Consider the following 11893-nt stretch of genomic DNA (forward strand, 5'->3'; position numbering starts at 1 on the left):
TCTTTGATCTTCATCAGTAAATATTTTAAGTCCTCTTCACTTTCAGCAAGCAAGATTGTATCATCTGCATATCGCAGGTTGTTAATGAGACTTCCTCCAATCCTGATGCCACGTTTTTCTTCATATAACCCAGCTTCTTGGATTATTTGCTCAGGGCCAAGCCCAATAGAGAGACAAAAAGGGTTGCCAAGTAGGGAGTCTCACATCAAGTAGCAGATGCAGCATTAGCATTATTCCCTGACCCCAATTAGAAGAAACTGAGAATCCACCTTATACCCCTGAGGAAATAGAGTGGTCACAGAGACAAGGATGCACCCTAAGTCCCACTGACTGGTGGGAACATGAAGGCAAAGTTTATATCCCGGAGCCCTGGCATGGAAGTTTGTATCTAGCTTCCACCAAACCTTCCATACAAGCTCAGACTCTCCAACTCAGTTGTTGGAAAAAGTTGCAATCATAGAGAAAATGAAAAAGTTAGTTAAGCAGGTAACCGGGGCATGTACTTTGTGTGCCCAAAACAATACGCAAGGATGACTCAAGTCACGGCCTCTGTTACAACCTATGAAAAGAAGGGGAACATACCCAGGGGAAGATTGGCAAATAGACTTTACAGTAAAGAGTAGATGCAAAGGTTAGAAGTATCTCCTAGTATTTATAGATACTGTCTCAGGTTGGATAGAGGCCTACCTTCCATGGACTGAAAAGGCAGTTGAAGTAAGCAAGAACATTTTAAGACAAATTATTATCCAGTTTGGACTACCCATCCATATCCAAAGCCATAATTGTCCTGCCTTCACAGCAAAGCTCACACAAGGCCTAGCTGAGGCATTGGGTATCAATTACCATCTCCATACTTCTTGGATATCCCAGGCCTCAGGGAAAGTAGAGAGAGCTAACCAGACTCTGAAACAAACCTTAGCTAAGCTGTGCCAGGAAACTAAGACAGACTGGGTCCAGAGCCTCATGAGAATAAGGACTGCCCCCAAGAAAGGCACAGGATTGAGTCCCTTTGATACAGGTCCTTACCTATGTCCCAGAAATCAATGAGTTTCTCCACCACAGCAATAGTTTGGGGAAAGTCCAACAAGCCTTACTGGACTTTGGCCAACAAGTACTCCTTGGTCCCAATACTAACTTTCTAGAACCAGCAGGAAAGCCTGGAAGATGGATCCTTCTAAAGGACTGGAGACAAAGGGGCCCACAAACCCAACTTGAGTCACTATGGTCAGGTCCATATCGAGTTTTACTTTCTACCCCAACAGGAGTGGAGTTGAAGGGGATCAAAAGCTGGGTCCATGTCTCCAGGATTAAACTAGAAGAGGATCCAGAGTGTGTCACTAAAAGGACCCCAAGTTACCTCCTGACTATACTTGTGAACTGGCTGGAGACCTCAAACTCCTGCTCAAAATAAAATCAGACAACCAATGCAAAGTAAGTCATCAATGACAAATACTGAGCAGTATATTCCCTGGGCAGGTGTGGCCTTCCTAGGGCAGGTGTGGCCTTCCTAGTTACCGTAATCATTCTCTTCATTTTACTTTTCACTTGCCAACTGCCCCTCTCTGGGAATGTATACTTACTCTACTGCTATAATTGCACTGTTGTTGTTGTTATGTGCCATGGAGTCGGTTCCAACTCATAGTAACCCTGTACAGGGTTTCCGAGGCTGTAAATCTTTACGGGAGCAGAAAGCCTCATCTTTCTCCCGCAGAACATCTGGTAGTTTCGAACTGCTGTCCCTGAGGTTCGCAGCCTGATTTGTAACCACTATGCTCCCAGAGCTCTAGGGGTGACTATAACTTGCCTTAAGAGGTCATGATTACTTTTAGTCTCTACTCACTTGTCTACGAGCACAGCATCAGGTAATTTACCTCCACAATCTCTCCCAAGCAATTGCATGGGGAAACAATTTTAGTAATTGCTGGGTGTGTCACCAGGACTCCTTAGAGTCCCAAGGAAGAGATTTGCTAGATTCTGTACCACTAGATGTAACTGATCTGAAAGACTTACGAGCTCCTTCACCTGTGCCAAAAGGTTCTAAAATTCTCTATTTTTATCCATCAACCTAAACTGGTAGTAACAGGACTCTGCTTCCAGTCCTTCTGACTTACCATAGTTCACTGCTATAGACCCTACAACTTCTCACATGCCCGGAAATTGCCATTGCTACACTCAGAGACTTGCCCTGATATAATGTAACTCCCCAGATCCCCACCTCTGCCCCACCAATATTACTTTTATACTCCCATGTATACTCCCTCTCTATAGCATTAACTTTTGCAATGGTTCTTCCCAGTTAATGTCTTCCCAGTTAAGAAAGTGCAACAGTGGAGAAACACTTCTACACACAGGTTAATGTACTAGAAACATCACCATGTTAGAAAATGAGTGCTCTTACATGACAAGGAAGTCAAGTGGATTTCAAGAAAAAAACAGGGTCTCTTAAATGGGGAAAAGTTAATAAATTGCTGGGTAACCTCAAAGAAAATTAATATAACTTCATATCAAAATAAAAAAAAAGAGAAAAACCAAAAAGATTTGGTAAATATTAATACAACAGAATGAAAATGAAAGGAACACCCACTAACAAATAAGCTTAGCTCAGAAAATTATGTGGAACATAGAAACCAGAAGCACCACAAAAAACGCACACATCAAAATGACAGCAATCAATTCCTTGTTGTTGTTAGGTGCCGGGGAGTTGGCTATGACTCAGAATGACTCTAAGCACAACAGAATGAAACACTAGCTGGTCCTGTGCCATCCTCACAATTGCTGTTACACTTGAGTGTATTTCTGCTGCCACTGTGCCAATCCATTTCATTGGGGGTCTTCCTCTTTTGCTTTTAATTTTTTTTCCCCAAACCTTTTTGCATAAATTGAGTAAAGGTTTACAGACAAGATCATCAGTTTTAAATTCACCAAATCATACACCTTGTTTCATCTCAATGATTGCAATCCCCTCCATGCAACAAGAGTTCTCCCACTTCCTCCCTGTGGTGCCTATTTCCATTCCACCCACCTTTCCATTTCTTCTCAACTTTGTTCTTAGGTAATTATTGCCTTTTAAAATTTTTGAATGACTGATTGCTCCAAAGTAAGCGTACCTTATTGGTGTTATATACCTATATACCTATCAACTTCTGAAGGTCATAGTCTCAGGTTCCTCCAGTCTCTGACCAGCATACCTGGTCTTGCTTTTTTTTTTTTTTTCTTTTCCTTAAATGATTTTGAGTTTTGTTCCACAGTTTTAGCCCATTGCCACTGCCGCAGTGCCACTCCATGTCATTGTGGGTCTCCCTTTCTTTGCCGACCTTCCACTTTGCCAAGTATGATATCCTTCTCCAGGGACTGGTCCTTCCTGATAATATGTCCAAAATATGAGAGATGAAGTATGGTCATCTTGACTTCTAAGAAGCAATCTGGTTATATTTCTTTGAACAAAAAACTAAAATTTATAGAAAACTACAATACTTATACAAGAAAAAGACAAACAACCAATTAAAAAGTAGGTTCAGGACATAAACAAATACTTCAGGTAGCCAACAAACATATGAAGAAATGTTCACAATCATTAGCCATTGTTGTTGTTGTTGTTAAGTGCTGTCAAGTAGATTCTGACCCATAGCGACCCTGTATAGGGTTTCCAAGGAGCAGCTGGTGAGCTTGAACCACCGAACTTGCAGTTCAAATGACTTTGCAGTCTGATGCATTAGCCCACAGAGCCACACCAGGACTTGAGAGATGTAAATCAAAACAGAAAACAACAACTACTGGTGAGATGTGGAGAGACTAAGACCATCCTTTACTGCTGGTGGAGCTGTAAAATGGTCCAACTACTCTGGGAAATGGTATGGTGTTTCTTCAGAAAGTTAGAAATAGAAATACCTTATGACACATCAATCTCTCTACCTGCTATATATCCACAAGAAATATGAGCAAGGATACAAGTAGATATATGCACACTGATGTTCATTACAGCACTACTCACCATAGCAAAAAGATGGAGGCAGCCTAAGTGCCCATCAATGGAAACATGGATAAACAAACCTTGGTACATACACACAATGGAATACTATGCAACATTGAAGAAAAACAATGAATCTGTGAAATACTTCATAACATGGATTAATCTGGAGGACTTTTTGCTGGAAAGGAACTCACCTTTGTGGCCCAGTTTTCAGCCAAATTGTAGATAGGTTTATCTATAGTAACAACAGCACTAGTAAGGTATGCTCATCATGGAATGGATAATCATCCAAAATCAAAAGGGTAACATTTTCCTAAGGACAGAATTGAGGATGGGAAAGTGGATAGAATGCAAATAGGAACTACAGAGAGGAAACTGGATAGCTGTGTTGCTTGGAGGGGATTGCAATCATAGAGATGAAACAAGATGTATGATTTGATGCATGTAACACTGCTGATCTTGTCTGCTAGCCTTCGCTCAATTCACAATAAAAAGTTTTGTTTGTTTCTTTTCTAAAAGGTATTTGCCCCATTGAATAGTTTTCATATTGACAAGATGGGTCTGGTGAAAGGAGATGGGGATAAGATTCTTATGATTCAATAGTCATGTTACCATGACTAATTGCAATTGTCACAACTGTAAAAGGCAAAAGTTTTGTAACAAAAAGGGGGGAGTAGTTAATCTTACAGTACCAGAACAGAGGACCCTAGAACCATCAACGGAGAAGAGTATGAGCAGAATGTGGGGCCCTATCCAGAGAAGCAGTGACACCAGAGATGGAGGCAGAGATGAGGACATGGAGATATAGAGCAGCTGAGGACTCTACACTCATGAAAAGAGAAAGGCTGTGTGCTGGTAGCTAGAAGGCAGGCTTACAGAATGTGCCCTTTAGTTGTTTAAATTATATATTCCTTAGTGTTTTTGTGTACATCCCTCCCCCCAAAACAAAAAAACAGAGGGAATAGTAGCAAATACTGTTGAATGATGATGCATGGAGGAGATTGTAATCATTACAATGAAATGATGAGTATAAAACCAATGTACTCCCATGTAAACTATCACTCAAGTCACAATAAAAACTTTAAAAAACAAAAAGGTATTTGCAATAAATAAGTCAATGGTCTTGCAAAATTCTATCATGCAGTATCCAGCATTGTTTCTATCACCAATGCCATATTTTCCAACTATTTATCCTTACTCTTTGTTTCCAACCTTTGCATTCCAATTAACAGTAATTATCAATACATCTTGATTGCATGCTTGATTAATTTCAGACTGAAGAAGTTGGTAGAATTCTTCAATTTCATTATCATCAGCTTTAGTGATTGGTACTTACATTTGAATAATAATGGTATTAACTGGTCTTCAACATGCATATGAATATTATCCTATCATAGACAGCAATACACTTGAAGATAGATCTTGAAATGTGCTTTTTGATGATGAATGTCACAGCATTTCTCTTCATAGTAAATGTCATTCCCGACATAGTAAAACATGATTGTCAGATTCAAAATGGCCAATAGCAGTCCATTCCAGCTCACCAATGCCTAGGATATCCATATCTATGTGTTCCATTTCATTTTTGACAACTTCCAATTTTCCTAGATTCAGATTTTGTACATTCCAATTATTAATGGATGTTTACAACTGTTTCTCCTCATTTTGAGTTGTGTCCCACCAGCAAATGAAAGTTCCGAAAGCTTTACTCCATTCGCATGATCACAATCAACTCTACTTTGAGGAGACAGCTCTTTCCCAGCCATCATATTTCGAGTGCCTTCCAAACTGAGGGGCTCATCTTCCAGCATTATATCTAATAGTATTTTTTTTTTTTGCAGTTTTTCATCAGAAATTTATTATTTTTAATAAAAATATCATTATAGTTAATTATAATAGCAAAAACATTTTTTTTTTGGGGGGGGGTAAGCCCAGCTTACATGTATCAGTAGACCTATAAGGCTACAACTCTATGCCAATTTACTTTTTTTTTTTACATGAGAGAACTTTAGTTTTACATTCATTCCATCATATATCATCTCATTGCCATGGTTCCAATCCCCTCCATGCATCATCAACTAACCAAAGGGTATATCCTAGAAGCCTGCCCCCTACACTTCCTCCCCCCACCCCCCTGCCCTAGTTTTCAGCCCTCAGTCCCTTTCCCTCTTTGGATCCAAAGTCCCCAGGGCTTCATTACTCCACGTCATCGTCTCTGTCTCCATCTCAGGTATCTCTGTTTCTCTGGGTACTAATAGTATTTTGATGCTATACATAATGTTTCAATATTCTGGTGCTTTCTGACAGTGTCCCACTGCTAGTCATTAGTTTTTTGGTGGCTAAACATTTTGGTAGCATAGTGGATTACAAGCTGAACTGCAAACTGTAAGGTCAACAGTTCAAATCTACCAGTCACTCCACAGGAGAAAAGATGAGGTTTTCTTCCCCCTTTTTTACTGCCTCAGAAACCCTATACAGGTTTGCTATGATCATGGCACACAACCACCAAACACCAAACATTCAGAAGTTGTCTGCCTCTCCTTCTTCCTAGTTTATCTTAGTCTGGAAGCTCAGCTGAATCCTCTCCACCATGGATGACCCTGCTGGTACTTAAAATACTGGTGGAATAGCTTTTAGCAGCACAGCAACATGCAAGCCACCACAGTACAACAAACTTACAGACAAGTGATAGTTCCAACTTATAGCGACCCAGTTAGGAAAGTAGCTAGTGGTTTAGAACTGCTGACCTTATGATTACTAGTCCAGTGCTTATCCTAAAGTGCCACACCAGGGACAGAAATTCCTTTAGTTATGGTTTGATTCACACTGTAGTTCACATCGTGCTTTGGGAGGAAATGTGTCACAAAATAACAGCATTGTTGTATATTCTCTTTCTTTAGGAATCCCTATGTGCTGCTAGGATTCTTCAGCACAATTCTTATTCTTATTTATTTTTTTAGCAATTGTGAATTGAGTGAAGGTTTTCAGCCAAGATCAACAGCTTTACATTCAATACACTATATACTTTGTTTCATCTCAATGATTATAATCCTCTCTGCAACAAGTTATCCTACTTCCTCTCTGTGGTTCCCCCACTTACACCTTTTATTTCACAATGAACAAAGCAAAAATATTTTATGTACATATACAAAACAAAAAATATATATTCATTTAAATGTCCAAAGGGCACATTCTGCAAGCCAGCCTCCTGCCTGCAGGCACACAGCCTTACTCAGTCCGTGGATCTAGAGCCTGCAGCTGCTTTATCTCTCCATGCCACTGCCTCTGCTGTCACCGCTTTTCTAGGTAGGATCTCACTCTCCACTCTTGCTCTTCCTTCTTGTTGGTCATGGGATTGTCTGTTCCTGAAGTGAAACATTAATGATTCCCCCTTTCAGTTACACATCTTCTACAATTACAGGTGTGACAATCATAATTAATCCTGCTAACAATTACTTATAATTGGATCATAAAATCCTATCACCATCATCCCTCATCCCCTTACACTAGATCCATCTGCAAAAGAGGGAAACTTCAGTGGGGATTTTACCAACAACTCTTTAAAAAACAAAAATGAAACAAAACAAAACAAAAAAACAAGTAAAACAGCTACCTCTATCATGTAGGTCTCTTCCCCACTGAATTGACTCCGACCCTTCATTGAAGATCTGTTGTCCATAAATGGATGGCTGTACTTCTGGGTTCTCGGTTATGTTCCACTGATCTGTGTCTGTCATTGTACCAATACAGACTCTTTTGAAGCCCCACTGTATCTTCTTTTTTCCTTCTCCTTTTCTGGAATTCTTATTACTTTTGATGGTGTTTCCCATCTCTTAGGCTTTCTTCATTGTTTTTCTGATTGTTTCTCAAATTAGTATGCAGGAATTTTTCTTTATGTCACTGTTTTTTTTCCCCACTAACTTACTTCTAGTTGTGTCCTTCCATTGTGTTATCTAGTTCTGATATTCTGAATTTTAATTATTTTTGTATGGTTTCTAATTGCCTATTGAGCTTGTCATTTTGTTCTTAGATTGTTTTCCTGAATGATCTAGGGTTTTTTTTTTTCTGTTATTCCTCAATCTTTTTTGAGAATTCTGTCTTAGTTATCTAATCTTGCTGGTGGTGGTTATGTGCCGTGGAGTCAGTTCCAACTCATAGAGACCCTGTACAGGGTTTCCGAGGCTGTAAATCTTTATGGGAGCAGAAAGCCTCATCTTTCTCCCTCAGAGCTGCTGGTAGTTTTGAACTGCTGACTTTAAGGTTCACAGTCCGATTCGTACCCACTATGCTACCAGAGCTCCCTAGTATCTAATCTTACCATAACATAAAAACCACAAGTACTTTTAACAACCAGAAACTGATTCTCTCACAGTTTAGAAGGCTAGAAGTCCACATTCAGAGAGCTGGCTCTTGAGAACGGGTTTCTCTTTGTTGGCTCTGGGGAAAGGTCTTTGTCTCTTTTCAACATCTGTAGGCCCAGTGTTCCTTGGAGATCTCAGTTGACACAAAAACCATAACCATCACAATCTTACATATTTTTGAATTTTAGGTCTATTATCATTTCTTCCTCAGGAATGTTTTCTTTCCTTTAATTTTGCTCATTTGTTTGAGCCATCTTATTCTGTTTCTTAAGGAGCTCTGGTGACGTAGTGGTTACGAATCGCAAGGTCAGCGGTTCGAAACTACCAGCTGTTCCACGGGAGAAAGATGGGGCTTTCTGCTCCCATAAAGATTTACAGCATTGGAAACCCTGTACAGGGTCGCTGAGTCAGAACCACGGCACATAACCACCACCACCACCATCCTGTTTCTTGATATATTGTGTGCTGTCTCCACCGTATAAATATGTTGTATTTATATATATATTGCTTTCTTTTGTTTTGCTAGATTAGAGAAAGTGGGTGGATGTGCTGCATTGATTTCCAGGTAGATGGGGTGGCAGTAGTGGGGGAGGAGACAGGGCAGACAGGTGTGTCACCAATCACCTGGTGGGCATGCCAGCAGCAGGGGATGGGTTGGTCAGGCCAAGTGCTGCTGTCAGACTTGTGGCCCAAGGGTGTAGGATCCCATTCACCAGGTGGGTGGAGCAATGAGATGGTGGACATATCCCATCACTGGACATTTGTCTTGTGTGGAGTATGTGCTACCACTTGCCAAGTAGTAAGACTAGCATGGGGGTATTGGCAGGTGGGGGTCAATGCATGGGGGCAATGGCAGTTGGGGTGGGTGTGTCACTGATGTGGCACTGCAGTTGCTGGGTGGCAGGGCTGAGGGTGTCTCATGTTGCTGGGCACTGGGAGGTGAAGAGAGGGGGTACTCTCCTCTAACCACTGGACATGATTGCCAACCATTCCCTAGAGATCGCTCTGGTGGAGGGGCCTCCTTCTGACACTATGTAACTATTGCTATGTAGCTCTTAATGGTCAGGGACCACACTGGTGAGTGGTTCTGTCTCTGGTTCCTGCCTCCTTCCCTGCTCTGTGGTCACCTGGAAAGCCTGGAGCTCTTGCCAACCCCTTACTATAATGTCCTGCTTACCTTGCTTCACTCTGGATTTGTCCAGTTTCTCTGTCTCCTAGTGGGAATTCTGTAAAATTACCTTTGCTCCTCACCCAGGATCACTGCTTGCTTTGTCTCAATGTCAAACCACCCCAGGTCAGCTGGCAGGGCATCTGATTCATAACTCTTGTTGCTGTTTTCATTTTCTCCTTCCTATCAGCGTTGGATAGAATGCTTCATCCTTCTTTTTGATGCTCAGGGTTCCAGGGTTTCACTTGGTTTCTCAGGTCTTTGTTGGAGGGTGACAGTGTGGTGTGTCTAAAAAATTGTCTTGACCTGTCTCTTCACCTCTTCAGTGACTTCAATTTGAAGTGTTTTTTGGTATTCACTTCCTTAGCTCTTTACCTGTACCTCTGATGGTACATTTGAGCAGGGTCTGGACCTGGTTGATCTGGACCTGTGATAGCCCCTCATACCAGTTACCTTAGTAAATAAAGCCCATTTCTCCAGAGGAAAGAATTTCCACATGGCCCTGACTCCTGACACAAGAGTCAGCTTCCCTGTGAAGATCTAATGCTAAAAACCAAAGGTACCACCAGATAGGAACCCCTCTGTCCTCATTCTAATACCAGATCAGACTCATTATCTTAACTTTTCATAGCATAACAAAGAACCAAACTGGAATATTTAAACTAAGGCCACATTCATAGCTCAGGACAATAGTTAACAAACCAGGTTCACATGGCTCACAAAATACAGGTTGTTTACTTTCAAGGAAGGGGTCCCTAATTATTATACAGTCCCCTCAAAGCCTGGCCTATCTTCACTCTATTCAAATGGTTTCTGTCTCAGGGCAGTCCCACCCTCCCACCCCTCCACTATACCACGTGCTTCATCAGTGTCTCTTGTCCTTCTATCAGGTACAGGCCTTTCTATTCTCCTGAGGCTTTCTGACCCATTGCTTGCAACATATTTCCCTGGTTGGCTCACTGGCTGAATTACCTCATGCTACGGCAGATTCTCTAGCGTCCCTGTTTCTAACACTATACTCAGCCTCGTAGTAAATGACACTATGCATATATATGGCAGGTTGTTGTTAGGTGCTGTAGACAGTTCCGACTCAAAGTGACCCTATACACAACAGAACAAAATACTGCCCAGTCCTGTACCATCCTCATAATCATTAAGCTTGAGCCCACTGATGCTGCCACTGTGCCTATCCATCTCATTGGAGGTCTTCCTCTTGTTCACTGACCTTCCACTTTAGCTAGCATGATATCCTTCTCCAGGGATTGGTTCCTCCTGGTAATATGTCTAAAATATGAGAGACGAAGTTTCTCCATCCTGGCTTCTAAGGAACATTCTGGTTGTACTTCTTCCAACACAGGTTTATTTGTTCTTCTGGCAGTTGATGGTACTTTTAATATTCTTCTCCAATACTGTAACTCAAATCCATTAACTGTTCTCTTACTCACTGTCTTCCTTACTCACTGTCCAACTTTCACATGCACATGAGGTTACTGAAAATACCATAGCTTGAGTCAGGAGCACCTTAGTCCTCAAACTGACATCTTTACTTTTGAACACTTTAAAGAGGTCTTGTGCAACAGATGTGCTAATGCAGTATGTGTGCTTAGTAAATACTGGTGCTAGGCTTAACTATGGCAAGATCACATGGGCAGCAGAAAGGTAACTTGAAGTCTACAAAAAGGCAATGGAGAAGAACAGTAATGGCACATGCCTAAAACTTTCCACAGTGCCCTCCCAGAGAGCAGTGTCAGTATGACAGTGACGATGAAATGGATCTTTTTTTTTTTGTTTAATCACAGCTCAATACTCACACTACTAAAGCTACTCAACATTCTCCTATGGCCTTAAATAAAAGATAGGGGAGCATGGTGGGATAAGAAATGAACTTTATACAGCCTAAAGAAGAAGCATTGTCAAGCACATTTTGGGTTTTTTTCTTTTAATTATTTACCAGATTAAAAAAGAAAAAATAGTGATTGTTTCTCTTCACCTCCAACATTTCATTTTACCAAGGTAGAGTGGGAGAGAAATTTGTTGAACAGTGATTCATGCTCCTGGCCTGGAGCAAATTCTTCCCCTCTGCACTACACCATCTCAGACAGAGGGAGGGAGCAAACGGCTCCAGGCAGAAATACTTATACTTCGGCAGCAACACAATGGCAGTATGGCTGTCACCTTCTTTTCTCCATGTTGCCAGAGCATTCAGGCCCTTTTCTGTCTGTCTGTCCCCCCACACCATCCTTCCTAATTCATCAAGCGGAAAGATGGGACTGCAGGAGGCAGGGGTAGGTGTAGAACAGGGACCAGGGAAGCATACAGAAGATACGGCAGAATGCCAACTTCTGCTTCTATTGCACATCCTGGCTCAAATCCCCTGCCCTGAGCTATGGGCTA

General features: G+C 41.4%; 1 protein-coding gene across 1 annotated transcript in view; it reads right to left on the reverse strand.

Moving 5' to 3' along the window:
* Nucleotides 1-10476, reverse strand: part of R3HCC1 (R3H domain and coiled-coil containing 1) — a 35517-nt gene extending 25041 nt beyond the window's left edge. Inside the window, exon 1 of the mRNA XM_006864446.1 lies at nucleotides 10472-10476. Within this exon, the coding sequence (XP_006864508.1) occupies nucleotides 10472-10476 (5 nt within the window). The remainder of the gene's footprint in view (nucleotides 1-10471) is intronic.
* Between the last annotated feature and the right edge of the window lie 1417 nt (nucleotides 10477-11893).

Source organism: Chrysochloris asiatica, unplaced genomic scaffold (assembly GCF_000296735.1).
Source record: "Chrysochloris asiatica unplaced genomic scaffold, ChrAsi1.0 scaffold00064, whole genome shotgun sequence".
NCBI classification, from domain to species: domain Eukaryota; kingdom Metazoa; phylum Chordata; class Mammalia; order Afrosoricida; family Chrysochloridae; genus Chrysochloris; species Chrysochloris asiatica.